The 18,138-nt window shown below is 37.2% G+C and overlaps 1 protein-coding gene across 1 annotated transcript in view; it reads right to left on the reverse strand.

The window, feature by feature from the left end:
- FBXW7 (F-box and WD repeat domain containing 7) overlaps positions 1-18,138 on the reverse strand; it is a 182,465-nt gene that overhangs the window by 91,808 nt on the left and 72,519 nt on the right. The window contains exon 2 of the mRNA XM_063336030.1: positions 11,662-12,216. Coding sequence (XP_063192100.1) covers positions 11,662-12,147 — 486 coding nt within the window. The 5' untranslated portion in view covers positions 12,148-12,216. The remainder of the gene's footprint in view (positions 1-11,661; positions 12,217-18,138) is intronic.

The following is an 18,138-nucleotide window of genomic DNA, read 5'->3' on the forward strand; positions in this document are numbered from 1 at the left end:
ACACAGAAAAACAGTGGCTGGATGACATAGGAATAAGAACGCGATGTGCACTTACAGGAAACGTTGCTCACACTTTACTTAAAAGTAGTAATGACTTCTGATGATGAATAAGGTGGAATTTATCCCTGCTGGCAATCTGTGGTGGTGTTCGGTGCATTTTCCACTTTAGCAGATGCACCAGGGATTCAACAAACGTATTAAAATTTAATAAGCATTAACAGTGCAATATTTCATGACACAGCTGAAAAGCATAGCCACTGTCTCCCAAGACTGAATTACATTGAATATTACCAAAAATCACTATTTGCTCTTTTTATATTGTGGAATATACAGTCAGATAGTAAAGTCAGTAGGAGACATCAACTTTTAGTAAGAACAAGCATAAAAATAAGTAAGGTTCTGTAAAGTAGTTGGTTTGGACCAGCTTGACTTGGGATAGAAACCTTTGTAGTTCCTTAGTAATTGTGTCCTTCTCAGATCCTCTCCCTCTTCCCAATTCTTGTTACAAACTAAAGAAACAAAATTTAGAATTAGCAAGAAGAGGAGAAAGAAGAAATAAGAGAAGTAAGAACAGAAGAGATGCCTGACAGCAATATCTTCCACTTGTATTTCAGTGCTTATTATGGAGATACCCATCCATGCACAAGAACCTTTAAAATCTCAGTATCAATTAACTATATGTAACATTACATCATAAGTTGCACTATACCGAGTCAATGCACAAAAAGTTTTATAGAGATTATTTTAACATAAAGCACATTTTACAGTAATTTTGTGAAGTCTTGAACTTGTTTGGCCAGGAGAGAATGGGCAGAAATCTAGCAAAATTTGCATAAAGTTTATGAAGTTTAGACGGTGTTCTCATTAACCACCCTAGGGACAAGAAAGGAGCAGATGCTTACAACAGAGAGAACGGTTTATAGAAACACTGGTTCTAGGTTTTATATGGATTTTTCTAATAGAAATTTCACCAATAAGGGAAACAATATAATATTCACATGCAACCTGAACAAAAAGTAATGTCAGATTAATAAATCTGTACAAAATACATGTTGTATCACTGCTACACAAGCATAGCTTTACGCACAGATCAGACACCATATACTACCACAGAAAAACAGTTCATGTGTCAAAAATCATTCCTTTGTCAATAGACATTAGATGCTGGTTGTTCAAACATTCTGCTAAAACAGCTTGGAAATTTCAGTTTTAAGCATTCTGCCTGTTCAGAAATGATTAAACTAGCATATAAATTGACATTGTCTAGTTTTCCTCCTTCTACTCAAGAATTTGTAAAGATATGTAAATTACTTTACTGTGCACAGTTTGCTGAATAGCAACATGTTCTGCAGATAATGAAAAGTCTCCTACAGAAATAAAGGATGTACAGCTATTTTGCAGATTACAGTGAGAGAGAAATGCATCAGGAAAAAATGTTAGTCCTGCGGCAGCTGTTAAACATAATTCTGGTCCTCAGATCACCTTCTGTTCCTCTGTCCCTCTAAGCTTATTTCAGATCTCATCATTTTATAAGTATAAAACATCACTGAACACAAGAAATGTACTGATCATAACTTATATTTTTAGACTTACACTTCAAATTCATAGCCAAAAGAATATTTATCACCTTCCATTTGGGAAGAGGGGGTGTCAACAAAACCAAAAACTAACTCACCAGCAAAAGTTTTACTTCCTTCACACTTGGATTCACCATTCGCATCAAGTTTCATAACCAGTAATACCAACTGGACTTAAGCCCCAAAAGGTGAAGCAGCTTAAAATTGACACTCAGAGCAACAGCATCCTGTTGCTGACAAAATGCTCAGTAAATACAGCTGTATCACTACAGGCTGGAGATATTTGGGCTAACGATCACATCAGGCAACAGCACCTGCCACATAGTCAAGAACAACATAAGGAACAAATGGCATATTTAAGTGGGGCAGAGCTCCCAAATGTATTTGTTAGACAAGCCATGTATCCCAACAACAGTAAGCATACTGAAAGTATTCTCAGGCACATTTTCATGATTTCTACTTCATAATGTTGCTGCCATATAATTGGTGAGTTGAAATGGTATTACTGCCTTTTTTTTTTTTTTTTTAAAAAAAGCTCATTTTCATTTTGAGAGCAAAGATGCAGAGCAAAAACCATGTAGGTGCCTAATTAACTCTTAGTTCAAAGCCTATGAAAAAGTGTGCGACTACAAGACGCTGCTTCAGGTAGTTATCCTGAAGGTATCAATTTAGTTTATTCTACATAAAGTAAACTGATACAGCAGTTTGAGCAAGTTCCTTTTCAATACTTACCTTTAAGGAGCTCTGCCTAGGCCAAGCAACTAAAAGACAATTTCAAGTCAACACAACCTTGTGGCAATGCATCAATACTGAGCAAGTCTAAACCAAGCGGTTGTTTCCCCATCCCCCTAAAAGGTGTCTGGCATTTTTTCTGCTTTAGGGAACTGCTGGAAACAACAGCTGTGAACAACCAACCAACAAGGCTACAAAAGAATTACGCACAGATTCAGAAGAAACTACTGGACGTGTCTGGTAAGAACCACCAGGAAATAAGGAAGGTATACACTCTGAGCTGCAGGCTTCACTGCAAACAAGGTGCAAATATACCTTGTCAGATACCTGTACAGACAAATCTGCCACAATCAAAAGCTCTGTAGGTTTATTTTCCAGCGTAGCTAGTTGAGGTCAATCCCTTGACTGGAGTTGAAAGACTGACCTCAGTTATTGGCACAGAAGTAGAAAATTGCTTGTGCCTTGCTCAGCTAGTTCTTTAGTCTAGTAAGCAATCTCTGTAACAGAAAACTAAATGAGAAACTAAATCAGCACTCTCTCTTTCCACACCAAAAAACATGGCGGGGTGGGAGGGCAAGGAATCAATTAAAATCTACTTATTAAATACAATCTTGTAATCAAAACTATGACCCAAACTGTCAGCATCAATGTTTTCTGTTAAACTACTTTTCCTCCTTCCCAGGCACTGATATTCTTGACTTTTCTTTCTATACACAATTACTTACTTCACAAATTACACATTAACACTGTCATTTAATTCTGTAGTAATATTTGTAAAATCATACTGAAAAGAGGTAAGACGCACTTCATTAAGGGAAAGAAAAAACAGAATTTATTATAAAAAATTCCTGTCCTTTGACTGCAAGTGGCAGTTTAACGTAACAGTTAAATTTAATTACTAGGTATTTCAAGAACTTTGTATGAGAAAGCTGAACTGGATAACCAAGCTCTTAGATGACCTACGAACTATAACAGGGATAACCCCTTTACTACAAGCAGAGCCCACGTATCAATTAGCAAGCTTCATGATCTGCTTACAGAGTAGGGAAATTAGCAGAGCGGCAATTATTTAACACCAGTTTTACCTGCAAGTGAAGGTGTAAGAGCAATTCTACTTACAAAAGGCAAAAGTACAGCTAAACCTCTGCAAGCCTTGGGCAGCAAATGAAGCACGGTCTTAGCTTAGCACGGTCAAGTAAAAGCAGAGCAAGCAAGAAGTACTTTTCAAAAGTGCTGGTACTTGTAGTAAAGAAGCGTGATGCAGGTTAATACAGATGGGGAAGGACCTTGCTGTATACAGAGAAACTGAGAATCTGCATTCCTTTCACGGATGCTTTAATATTTAACAAACTACATCTTAATGACAGTTGCATAACCTTTCCAAATGATCCTGCATGCTTGGAATAATTAGCAACTAAACTGTGTAGTATATAAATGAGAAAGAAATCAAAGGTTAAAAGTGCTGATTGATATTAATCTCAGAGTATGAATATTTCTAATGTTATTATAATCCAATACAAAAATAAGGCTCAGTAACCGAAGAGTAAAACAAATAAATTTAAGACAGCAGAACTTGCTCCAAAATAACTAATTGTCACAGTAAGGCAAAAGTCATTCTGACAGACAGTTGTAAAGACCATTTATTGTTTACCTTGAGTCATTTACTTATTTAACTCATTATATTTAGTGCTGTAGTTCAGAATAACCAAGGAAGAAGAAAATTTGCCAGTTCCTAAGCTTTTAAAGAAAGCAACGCAAAAGAAGCTTTAATTAAAAAGGAGAATCCCAGGGAGAAGCAAAAGGAAAAAAGTTATATTGCTAATGTATTTTAATATTTTTTTTAACAATCAGAGCAATTCTTAACCTATATCCTTTTTGACACAGCTTTAGCCGAATTATTCCTTAGTTTAAAAACTCCTTAAAGCATTGACTGTTAAGGCAACTCAGGAGATGAAAGGCATGAAGACTCTACATACCCTATGTGTGATCCCAGCAAAAAAAAGATGAAAAAAAAGAATCTCTCTTTATCGTATAAAGTTTTTCTCCTGTGAACTCCTAGCAGAGAACTATATACTCCATTCTTATCACACAAGCCATCTGAAAATGTTTAATACTTCTCTTTAAAGGAAATATTCCTACATCATTTCATACACTGGAAACAGATTTCTTCACAAATGAGAAATATTGAGTCCTTCTGCTCCAGTTGTATGTATTCCCCAGACTTAAAAAACACGCTTCAAGTTTTTAGTTGCAAGGGCAGTGAAAACCTTTGCAAAGGAACACTGCATAAGTCTCCGTAGGGCTGCAGCAAAGCAATAGCAGCCCCCTCTGCTGCTCAGAATAGGAAAAAAAATATTAACATACACTGTTAGAATAACACCACCCCACCTACACACAATATTCCAACCTTCTCTCAATTGTGTGTACTGCCTGTACACAAAGCAAAAAACTACTTCCGGGGATCAGCATTTCTCTAATCATCCTTTATTTCCCCCATCCCTACAAGGCTTTTAGTCTATTAACATTCTGACAATAACTGCAGACTTTGACACAGGAGTCCCTCTTCACTTCACATATACACAAACTGCTTAACACAATCTTAAATTTTCTTTGCTTTTAAAAATTAATGCTATCCTTCTGTAAAAAGCCAAAAATCACTGAAAAAAATAAATCCTTTATATCCTTGTGGCTCTATGTACTAGCTTGGACCAAGCACTTCACAGTAAAAAAACCTGTCCCAGTCTGCGCTATTTGAGAGCTCAAAGCTATGTATGTGAGCGTGGCTTTAGATTTGTTTCAGAACTTGACATGGACGTCCTGTTCTAGCTCCACTGAAGTTAACCCAGCTTATTCATTCTGCCTCTTCCTCCTCCATTCTCCGGGGTCAACAAACAAGCAAGAAAAGAGCACCATTACTTACACACTCACACCCAGTGACTTACAGCCAAACAGACAGTATGGTACCTGGAATCAGAAGATGCTGCAATCAAAGCACACCTTTTTTACAAGAAAATTAAGCTGCTTCTCAGCTTTTACCATTGTTATATGTAATATATGTTATATATGAAAGGCATCTATTAAAAAAATCATCTTACTACCTTTAGCAACGAAGGAAATACTCAAATATGGCAACTGCTGAAGGGGTATCAAAGTGTTTTTTGTGGTTGTAGATCCAACTATACCAGAATTTTTCATCTTCATTTAGCTAATCTGTTTTCTGGTTCTTAGGAAGCTCTGGTTAACCAACAAAGCAATCACCGACTCAGCCCACAATCCTGCAACAAGCAAACCTGCATTTGAAGAGGACACTAATTTGGAAATTTAGTGGAGGGTTCTGCACGCAGAATGTCTGACTGCTATTGAGGAGTCACCATCACAATCCAAACAGTTGGCACACAGATATCATTTCATGTTCATATACCCTAATTTGCTAAGTTTCATGACAGACTCAATAGAAGAAAAGGAAATAAATGTTGAAGAGAATCTCCCACAGATGGGCTCAAACGCTCCTTCAGACATCCCTCCAGACAAGCAGAGCACCTAAGTGTGTTTCCTGAAACCCACAACAAGAAAAATGGCCACACACCAGTTAACAATCCTCAGGCTCTACCTGCTCAATTGGATTTTAAAATTCAGGTCCCTACAGAATACATGAAAGTACCTTTAGTGCCTTCTGGTGTGTATTCTCCCCTCAAAACACAATTTGTGGAGAAATATGAAATGGCTCCTGGAATCCCACCTCGAATGGGAGGGCGTGGTATGAAAAGAAGTTCTATGAAAATTCAAGATGGCGTCTGCCTCAAGTGACAGGCATGCTTTTAAGATGAAAGAGGGCTGCTGTTTGCATATCTCCCAACAACTCTTTCCTACGTGTACAATATAACTTTTTGCCATGAACACAGTAAATCACATCTTCTGGTTTCTGTATAATCTGCAGATTTTTTTCCTCTTTTCACAGAGACCAACTTCAAGCATGCAAGGGGGGAGTAAGAAAGGAAACATGCCTTGATACCACAGTTTGACCCAGAGCACATCTATACCTGCCTCTGGAAATCTCACACTTGCTAGTCTGATATGAAGTAGTTATTTTGCTTAATCATAGAAAACTGTGACAATATTTGCTGGAACGAATGCAGCTAATCCTTCTCAGGAATTCATGGGGTTAATTTTGTGGTTTTTTTTTTTTTTTTTAACTTGGTTGTTTCCTAACTAAGGTGGCTTCACCATTAGACACATTTAATATTAAAAGTACTATGTAATCTAGAATCTTAGATAAAGATAAATTAATGCAATGTAGAATTTTAGATAAAGAAAAACTAACAGCACAAAGTTCAATTCATGGTAGCTTGGGTATAAGTGATCATGACTTTCTTCCCCGCTTCCAAAATACATCAAATCCAAGCCAACGCTAAATGAATCTGTAAAGTATTTTAACTGTTTACAAACAATTTCTAAGATAATCAAGAAGGCAATATTCCTCCAAATAAGAAAAGTTCACAACAATTAAAGAAAACCAACTCATCTTGCTGAAAACTGAAAGCCTCAATTAAAAACAAAAAAATTAAGTATATTGAAGATAACAGTCACTAATATTTAAAAACTACAAAACTGGGAGTTGTAGAAACAGTTAAGCAAACTAAAAGACACACAAAAATGGAATGAGTTAGAGATTATATATATTATGATCAAAATTATTTTTAAGAATTAGAACAATCAAAATATTTCTGGAATGTCAACTAAACCTAATGATACATAGAAAAAAAATTTGAAAAAGGAAACAGAGTACAACCTGGATACCCACAGGCTGAAACCCAGTCCAAGATAAAAATAATGGAATGGTCGACATAGAATAGAATTAACAGCACTGATGCCAATTTTTCCATAAAAACATACTGGTTGTCACCCATGCCATAAACACCAGTTTTGATAAAGATAAAATATTGCTGGCATGATATATTTGTTAATACTACAATTTCAAGAGTATGAACAGAGGCAGACAAACAATTTAAATCTAAAATAAGCAAGAATGTTAATTTACATGAGCTATTCCCCAGTGACGGTGACTACCAGTGATACTTTCTTGTCCTTGCAATACCACAGAATGCCACATGTACTGAGAGATAAATGCACGTAAGAGCAGTTGCTATGAAATATGTGATGCACTGCAAAGGTATTTGTTCGCCTATATTGTGATTAATTGTTACATGACCATACTTTAGGAACTCACGCAACAGAAAGTCATCACAGAGGACTGGAAATGGATGCCACAAATACGATGCAATCAGTGAAGAATCAGCATCAAGCGCTTGTTTCTGTAAGAGTCGCGCACATATTATTTACTTTGCCCTCCTGTGCTATTTAATATTTTTATATAACAGACATGACAGCATTTGATAGGCCAGATCAATACAAGCTAAAAATAACAAACGGTAAAGGATCTGATGAGGTACACTGGATGTGAGAAAACTCTAGTCACTTTAACACAACCAAGCGTCAACTCTCATATGTAGGTACAAAGGACACAGGCCATACTTAGAGCACACAAGGCTCTCTGAAAAAGGCTTGCATCATGTTAGACAAATCAGTCGAACATGAAATCCCAATGTAATGCTGCAGTCAAAAGTGTTAATGGAATCGTTTGTTATATAAACAATTAAAATTTGTTCATGCTGTATATTTACCCGTCATTGGCACAGTTGCTACCAGAGTTTTAATCTCAGTTGTGATATCCATGATTCAAGATGGATGTTCAAAAAATCAGAGAGAGCATTCAGGGAAGTATCATAACGAGAACAAAAAAATAGAAAGATATGCCCAATGGACACAGGATCCTTATTATTTACTTTTAAGAGCCCTTTCAGGGTGAACTTAATAGCTTAATGTATGCAAGGGAAAAAAAAAAACCTCTTGTTAAACAGCTCTTCAGTACAACAGGAAAATAATAAATTGTAATGGTCAAAAAAAGACTAACAACAGGAAGAAGGCAGAGTAGAGTAAAGGTGCAGAAGTTTAGACACTGATGATAACTAACAAGCTATTAACCTAGGCTTGACATAGATTTGTCTTGCTGGACTGTTTCCTGTTTTCAAATGGTGAAATTTTTCTAAAAATACACTTTAGCTTGTGCAGAAGTCAATACAGGCAGCCTAACATTTTATGCAGGAAATGGTAACAGGTAACCACAAGGACCCTTCTGGATTCCTGAGTGTTGCTGGTGAATGTAATGAAGACACTCCTGAACCACCGGCCTTTTCATTTCAAGTCCACATGCCCTTTAGTCATAACGTTTTCACATTATGGCAACAATCACCTCAGTCATTTGCACAGAGTAGTAATATGAGTTAAGTATTTATATATAGTTTTATATGTATATTATATAAACATTACCAAAAACATGAATATCTATAAGATGCATATCTACATATAATGGGTTTGATGCTTCTGGTGAAGTTTATCAGGTAGAAGAACACAGCTAGCTTGCTGCTGTCAAGTGGAAGTCCAGGTGACAGGCGGCAAACGCAAGCAACATACTTTGTGGTGTTATATGGGAACCTTGCCATTTCCTTCCTTCACCGCACAGGATCCCGCAGGCCAATAAGCAAAAAAAAAGTCAGATTAGAAAGGGACTTTATTCAGTACTTTATGAGGAAAGGAATAAAAAGTAGAAGGACGAGGAGATATCAAAAAGTTGAGATGAGTTGCACGACACCTATGGCAGTAGCAGTTGCTATTTTATTGAGTCTCGCTATTATCTCTTCGTATTTGTTAGTGATGAAAACTGTATGTTGCCAATATTGCTACATACAACCAGACTAAAGTAGCAACTGTGTTGGATCAGGAATGTATGCTTCCCAGGAGCCAGGCACACAAACAGTAAGTAGCAGACTGAGCCGTCACAGACGATGCTGGCGGTGCACAGCAAGTTTCACGGGAGCACAGCATATGGCAAGGGAGCAGCTAATTCAGCCGGAGTCATGAGAACTGTACTAGACTACAGACGCTGAGAAGCATATCTGAAAAGCTAAAATAAGTCTATCAGGTTCAGGTCTCCTAGGATGAGTCTATCTTCAACAGGTAGAACCAAAAACAACGTCTAGAGCTGGTGAGTCTACAAACATGCCTTTTTCTTCTCAAAAGCCGCATCTTAATGAATCATGTTTATTTTTACTCTGGTAATTCATTCATGCTGCAGCACAGCTATCTTTCTACAACATTTCTTAACACAGAATGTGTTCCTATGGTTAAAAGTTGGTTTATTAATGAATTGGAAACAATAATGTTGCATTATGTCAGTCTTACTGTGTAACCATGAGCTAGAGCAGTGTCGGCTCCAGCAGCTTTCAAATCTGTGCTGATCCTTCATGTACGCAGTTAAAACTACATAAAATAGAGCTGCACCATGAATCAAGAACAATTCTCAAATAAGGTTCGCTACCTAGCTCCCCAACAGTTCTTGCAGGAGCACAGCCTGGGGACGGAGCACAGACAACAATGGCCAGCACTGCACGGAAGCAATACGCAAAGCAACTATCAGACCCCACAGAAATTGTGCTTCTATATATAAAAAAAAAATAATAATCTGACAGCTTCCTTCAGGCTAAACCAGCTTGTTTCAGTTTATGTCAAATACACCTTAAAAAAAGGAAGAAAAAAACTTGCATTCGTTATCAGACATAAGAAAAAAAACCTGACCACCACTGAAAACTACGCTCTGCTCTATCTGTATATAATTTGAGTATGGTTATTTACAAAACACTTCAAAAAGTTTCCAATTCAGAAACTTAAAAACATATTTTTGAGTGTAAGCATTTCCTACATGAAATATCGAGTCCATACTGGATGCAAGTTGTTATACGATACTCAGTAAGTAATACTACATCTAGGAAAACCAAAGCAGAAACAAAAACAAGAATCTGAGTTGTAGAAAGCCACTTGAACGACATGAAATATGGTACTATTTCACTCCAAATTAGAAAGAATATACTTCAGTACCTTGAACAGTAGAATTATCAATAGAAAATTATATAATTTACCAAAATCTCATGTGAAAACATTATGACTTTTCAAAAATCGAAGATGTTAGCTGAGATACTTTAAACACACAGGTGAATTGCATAATAATCGCTATTACCAAAAACATATTTGTTAAAACATATTGCTGCAGCTTGCAGAAGCAAATGCTTATCCTATTTACCTGTTCTAGTGCATCTTCCAGACTGATTCTCCATCTCTATACACAGATGTTCATACTCAAACACACAGGGAATCCTGTTAACTTATGTTAACTGATTTTTTTGTGGGTTTATTTTGGTTTACATCACGTTTTTTTTTCTTTTAAAGTACATTGTAAAAATTTGAGTGGTTTTTGTCATTTTGTTTTTTGAAAGGTGAGAGGAGACTAGGTGTTCTATTACTAATTAATGATTAAGAAAGAAAAATTGGTACGTAGACTTAGGAACAACATTATTCCACAAAAACACTTACCAGCTCCTCTTTTTTATTAGTCAGTATCCCCTCTTTCATTATTCTTTCAGATTTTGCTGCTGCTAAGAGTTAAGAGATTTCCTATGTCCTAAAGAATTTGAAAAATACGCTGAACTGCCAATATACACTGGAGTTTATAATCCAAAAACCTTTTTTTTTTTTTTTTTTTTTTTAATCTAAAATGCTAGGTCATACAAGTAGCAATAAAAAATACGAATATTTATTTCCAAATTCTTATTCCACATCAGAAGTTCTCAATGATCATTGCACACAATTTACAAGGTACTCACGAGCAGGATACTATATGACATTATCTAATGACTTTGTAACTGAATGACTGGCTAATGCACTTTTGTTTTTAACCTATATTTTGTCAATGAACTCACTATAACCTGGCCAGAAGAAAGAACCTGATGTTTCTATAATATTCCGCCCTATTTTTTTCATTACAATGTTTTCACCTAAGTGAACCAGATATTCTCGGAGAACACCACATATCCACGATTGCTTACCTTCCTTCTTGCCTGCTTTGAGAAGGAAAAAATCATAAATAATGCTGGGAGGGTCTTAATAAGTGTGTGAATTAGCATGTAAAAATATTTATAAAGAAACACCTTGATCTTTTGAACATAGTCATCAGAGCTCTGTTCCTTAAAACATATAGGCACATTTGTTCATGTCAAATGCATGCAAAAAATTTGATTATTAACAGTTAAAACAGTATAGTTTGTGGACTGCATAATGAGCTCTTCAGGAAGTAAAATCTTTGCTTCATTGTAAAACTTTAGTTTAAGTTAAACATGCAAATTATTTTCCAAAATCCAGAGTTAATGAGGATTAAGAACATAAGAAAAAGGTAGTTTCTCACCTTTGTCTTTATGTAGAATGGCGATGACTGGTGAATGGGCAAGTCCACAAGGCTATTGGAATTTGTGACACTGTTACTGTTAGCGTGTTCATCTTCTCTACTGCTGTCATCAGACTGATCGAAGTCATCGCTCTCCTGGTCCATTTCCTCCTCCTCTTCCACCTCCTCCTCTTGATCACCAGCATGTTCGTCATCTTCTTCCTCTTGGTTACAAGTGGATTCTTCATCCACTGTAATAAGTCTATTGTTATTTTCTTCTAACTGTTCCTGCTGAGACTCATGCCTGTCATCAAATCCAGGTTCTTCTCCTATCTCCCCATTCCTCCCAATGTGCTGTTCCTCTTGTTGTCGTCTTTGCTGCTGCTCCTCCTCTTCTACAACCCGATTCATCTGCTCCTCATCTACTTGGCTTGAGGAAGCATTACCTCGAAGAGATCCACCAGTTCGTCGCCTCTTGCTGCCCACAGAGAGCAGTTCCTGATTCATTTCCAAAAGCCAGCTTGCTACTTCTTGGACCTTGGCTAGGCTATCTGAAGATGCAAATGCTTTCACATTCTAAGGAGACAAAAAAAAAGAAAAAATGGGAAGTTACAAAAGCTAAGTTTTTAATGCTTTATCTAATAAAAAATGTATTTCATTGTATTACTCCTGACAACTTCAAATTCCAAGAAACAAGGAATAAGAAGAATGGTTAAATGAGACTCTGAGAAGTTAAAAAAAATGTCAAATTTAGGTGCATGTTAATAGAAATTGAAAAATACTAAAGCAATTTACAAATATCCACACATTCAGCTACACATGTGCGTGCAAGCAATATACGAAACCAGCGGGATATAACACAGTCTAGCTAGATCTTAAATTTGGTATTAGACTTCTAGCTACACAACCTTTCAGGCTGGTACATTGTGACTCCAGTTCCCCCAGATTCTAGTGATGCGTTAAGTAGGTGAAGTCAGACAGGAACTCAACAAGCAGTCAATTCACAGGTTGCACATGAAAATATGTGCAAAGAGAAAATAACTAGCTTTTTCATTGTGTATAGAACCTCTGTCCTTGGGTGTCCATAGACCACCCCACACACTCAGCAGGCTACACTGCGAGAGACTCAGAAAGTGCAACAATACGATACTGGAAGGGAGCACGACTGCTGAGTGAGCAGTAAAGGATATAAGTTTCCATAAGCACTTCAGTAGAGGAAGATATCCTCACCTTTCCCAACCTCATCCCCCTCACCTTCCTTTTTTTAGAAAGTCCTCTATCTCTTATAGTTTAAAAAAAAAAAATCAAAACAAAAAAACCCTAGAGCCTTGGATGATGGAGGTGTGGAACAGATAAACCCCAACTTTGCTCCACAACATTTGTAAAAACATTCAACTTAACAGTGAAGAGGGAAGAAAGTACCAGAAACCACGGCTCTAAGGTAATTTTCATTGTGTTGTACCATAAAAGCCACAGAAACGCATTTACAGATGTTTTTCAAGTCTTTCATTGAGAAGGATTTGTAGACGGGATTCTGCACACTTGTTCCCTCTTCCTCAGGGAAACGTTACTTACATCCCAAAAACGTGGTTCTCAAGTTTCCACATATCTACCCAGACGACAACTGCTGCCAAATAAAACTTTATGAGCTCAAAAGCTGGATATATATTCCATAGAAAGTGTCCACTAGCAATTAGCTCCAGTCAGTGAATTGGAAGCTAACACCAGAAGACAATTAAGCTCCACACATCAAGACAAAGACGTGATGGAAGCAAGCAGAGGCTGTGCCAACTCCTGCTTTTACCAGTGGAAAAAAAAGCATTAGGGCACTGGGGTGCACATGACCCAAACCAGAAGCTGACGACTCCAACCTTGAGTGCAAGGACCATCAAAAGTGAATGTGTTTAATTTTGTATATACAGTAAGTGGCACTTGAGAAAGAGTGTACTCTTCATGGCATCGAAGAGAAATGTTTTCACGTAACATTTTTCCCCAAAGCCCAGAAACCTTAGCATATTGGAGTGATGTTTAATAACTCGCTTTCATCAAATGTCAAATTTGGTTACATATATAATCTGAGGATAGTACAACCTATTTATCAGGCTTGCTACACAGTTTGGGCATTATGAACGTGACAACACTGCATCTTATTTTCTCATGGAAAGAGAAAAGATTTGGATTTTTTGAAGCATTAAGTCAGGTAAATATCAATAATCAAAAAAAAAGAAGACCAAACGACATTTACATCTTCACAATCTAGCAATTTTAGCTTCCACCACAAATAATTCTCTAAATAGCCATGAATGCAGCTTAAAAGTTTTAATTGCGCTTTTTCAGTATCAACAACACTATTTCAAATATGTGCATCAATTATTGGTTCAGGCTTGACAAATTGCAAATGCTGCATTTGTTTCCATAATTTAATACATACTTTTAATTTGTATCTATAAGCAACCAACATGAAAGGTCAGCATTGAAATACTTAAGGAATAAAATGCATGATTCTGCTAAATGCTTAGGTGACAAAAGTAACACTACTGTTACTGTTAATATACCCAAATAAAATTCCAGTCCATTAAAAAAATATGAACATACATTACATATTTTTAATTATTCCTACATTTTTGTAGTGACCATCAGTTCACAAAATTAGCTCCAGTCATAACTGATTTCAGTTTTACTCTGTATTTGCACAAATAAACTCGCTTTTTCCAGAAGCCTGTAACATGCATTATCAAAATTTAATTACAAGCAGTGCTACATCAGATATCATCAATATGCAAAGAGGTGATGCATTTGCTAAAGAACAGATGGATGTACATTATCTGAGAGATTTGAAACATTAAAGCTGCCTTCTGTCACGTAAGTGCTTTCAGAATTAACTACTGTCAGCTAACACACAAGATACGATCATTTCCCTATATACGATAGGAGTAAGACAGGATTATTATTTTGCAGGAAGAAGTGTGTTTACAATTCAACTACCAGAGCACTAAAATGCTGTGTTTTCAGCTAGTACAGTGCCTCATTCATACTCTCAGAGCCCAAAATGACTCAAATTAGCTAAACGCCAGCAGATCCAGAGAGGAAAGCTGTTGCTTTCCTACCCACTTCAGACCGCAAAGAGATTCTTTTAGACAGACACCAAAACATTGCAGTGCAGCGGCAACACTTCTCATAAACATGCAAAACTCATTAAACTCTGTCAACAAGCTGAACGGGGCAACTTCCAGGTAAGTTTCACAACACTTGCAGCTGGTCCGATGAAAAAGCAAAATACAAGGAATCCCTAAGGAAAATGGAAGTCCCTGGGCTGATCCAACTGTAAATTCAGAACTGAAGAATACACCCCCCCATCTATATTGAAGATCAAATGCTGTTTAAGCAGAATTCTTCGGCTTTATCCATTAAATTTGCACAGAAGATAGATTATAAAAATAACCCAGGACTACAGTTGCTCAAAACCACCTGTAAGAAACACCAAGCAACACTGGGAAACTACGGAGAAACTCCTCAGATCTATCTACCGCAACAGGTTGGATTCTGTACTGAGAAGAAAGAGCGACCACTTCACTTCTTGCCTTACTGCCGAAATACCTCTGTCCCTCTAGTAGATACAGAAGTTGTCACACATTTTTGCAGGTTACAAATGTTTAATTGGGGGTGGGGGGGGCAGAGAATAATCAGGACATCTCCATCAGTACTGTTGTTTTTTATTATTCCTTTTTTATCACTTGAAACTTTAAAGAAAAAAAAAGGGAAATGAGGTGGGTACAGAGAGGTGGGTGTGAGGGGTAGGGGGAAGTTTGGTTTTTTTAACAAAGCATAGCAGAACTTGAAAAGGTTTTAAAGAATTAACTTTGAAATTAAAGAGTTCGACTGACTTGGATACTAACCTAAGTTATGTTAATACTGATCATGACAGCAATTAGCAAAAAGACAAAGTAGTTACAGTCACAACATGGCTGATGGGCAGTGGACACTCCCAGAACAAATCTTGAGATTATAGATTTGATATACAAAAGCAATTGGACTAACACAAAAACTTCTGTAGATATTTGATTAAATCCTGCCTAACATATTAATGTAAATAACCCCATAAAAAGCTGATGTATATTTGACTGAGTAATACTGAATTACAATTGAGGAAAATAGAAGGTAAAAAAGGAACATCCCAATCTACCTCCTGAAAGAAAAATAAAAACCTTATAAGCACACTTTGCCCAAGACTGACACTGGTGTGTTGGTAACTTAAAGCGAGGTCTACATCAGCAAGCAGCACAGAGCAGCAGGGGCAGACATGCCAAGCAGAGACTCAGCATCCCGAGGATCTGGGCTCCGGGGAGGGGAAAAGGCTGTTACTTCCAGACCAGCTCTGACCCCCAGAGCCCAAACTGACCCTCACGGCTGGAGCACTACTTCTGGCTTAGTTTCACCCTGAAGGTGCTCTGGGACAGCTGAGGAAGTTATACTTTAAAAGGATGCTCTTGATCTAAATCCAGACTAACACACAGGGGTACACACCAGCCCTGCCAGCCACTCAAGATACGTCAAGCCCATTTGAAAAACATGCACACGAAGAGAATCAAATGCAGCATCAAGCAGGTAGAAATAAAACACACAGCTAACACTGATAACATTGTGGACCATGTTCTATGAAAAAAAGAAAAAAAAAATTTACTGTACGGCCGTGATAGCTAACAATGCAAAACACTATAAGCAAGCAATCTACATGCTGTATTAAAGAAAACGTTTAACATATTGATCCGATTACTGGCTACACAGTTTGTACATGGGAAAGATTCTGAACAATAGCAAAGCAACAAACCAAAACAGTCCACATGCAACTACTGGAAACTGAAACTATAAAAAGCCAAATGAAGAATCCACCACCTATAAAAGAATTATAGGTTATGGTAGTGGACAATTATCTTCAAGCAAGGACTTAACAAAGGCAAGATACTTCAGACAAAGTCACAACTTAAAGTAAAGTTATGAGCTTTAAACAGAAGTTACAGGAGAATAATTTTGCTGCATTACTCAGTGGCAAACTTGATTATAGTGACAAACTCCTCAAGTCATAAGATTCTGAGTTGAATACATTGTACAGAAGAGGAAAATAAACAATCCTTCCATATTTCATCAGCACAAAATGTTGATTAGCGCAAGATTAACATACAGCTTTAAAAACTTTCAATAACTTTTCATCAAAATAAAATACATCATTAACAATGCATCTCATTCTACAAGTATGCACGCCTTTTCTACGAATGATAAACTACTACTTCCAAACGTACACACACCTCAAATCTCTTGGTCAGCTCCAAGCTCCAGAACAAACTGGCAGCTAAAAAGATTCTCTGCTCCTGCTCTACTATCACCCTGCCCAGCAAATCTCTGCCGACACTTTGAGAAGCAGCCCACGTGCTGCTATCCTGCTCCCTTTTTCACTCTCTGTAGATTCTCTAACAATCAATTCACGTTGTTTATTCAGTGCGAAGTGGTCAAAGTAACCAACACTAAATGAAAGTGCTCCGCTAATTACTTACTTATGTCAAACATGAATCTGACAGCACACAAAAAAAACAGATTTAGTATTCACTAAATTTAAAAAAAATACAATTAAAGTTTCCTGTGCAAATTTAAGTAGGCCCAGCTGCCTCTAATCTTCTTGTGTGGCCAGTTAATTATCCCCCTCCCCACTGTAATCTAGCCCCAACTTTGTATCTACCTTCTGAGGCTTTTCGTCAAGTCCTTGTGCCCTGACCTCCCCTCCTGAATGTTTCTGAACACAGACAATTCCAGTTTCCCCACAACATGTGCTCTACTGTAAGATGTCTCTCCTGTTCTGCTCACCTGTCTCTATTATCCCCACAATCCTATTTCAACAGACCTGATCCCTTCTCTCCCTATTTCATCATCCCAACTTACTTTTTTTCTCCCTGGACTGCCTCTTAACACAGTTTCCTCTCTAATCCCATGCCTCAGTCTCCCAATCCCTTTTGGCCCACAGTGCTCCCTTACAGTCCCAGACACTTTGCTCCAGTCTGATCCATTCCCCGCCGAAAGTGAATGGATTTAGACGAGGGACAATAGCTGACAATACATGGGTAGTAAGAGCACAACAGAGCAATGTCCCTTACTATCAGTTATGGGGACAAACACACAGAAGCCATTAAAAAGAAAACTTTGTTTTAACACTGGGCTGGAAGGCCAAGGGCTAAAGAGGACCTATCACGTAATCCTACCTCTTTTGGTGGACACAAGTAATGTATTTAATATAGGATAAAATAAGAAATAGCACACAAAACCCACTACAGAATAAGATCACAAGAGTAGTTTAGGAAATAAGTAATTGCTGTAAGAATTTACGTATATTTAGCAGTACTTAAACTGAGTGGTGTAGAGAAATATCAGATGTAGAAGAGAGATGAATAGAACTTTCATGAGCAAAAGTTTAGAATAAACAGCTTGAGCTACAAGCAGTCAACATACTTT

Source organism: Chroicocephalus ridibundus, chromosome 5, assembly GCF_963924245.1.
Source record: "Chroicocephalus ridibundus chromosome 5, bChrRid1.1, whole genome shotgun sequence".
Lineage (NCBI taxonomy): Eukaryota > Metazoa > Chordata > Aves > Charadriiformes > Laridae > Chroicocephalus > Chroicocephalus ridibundus.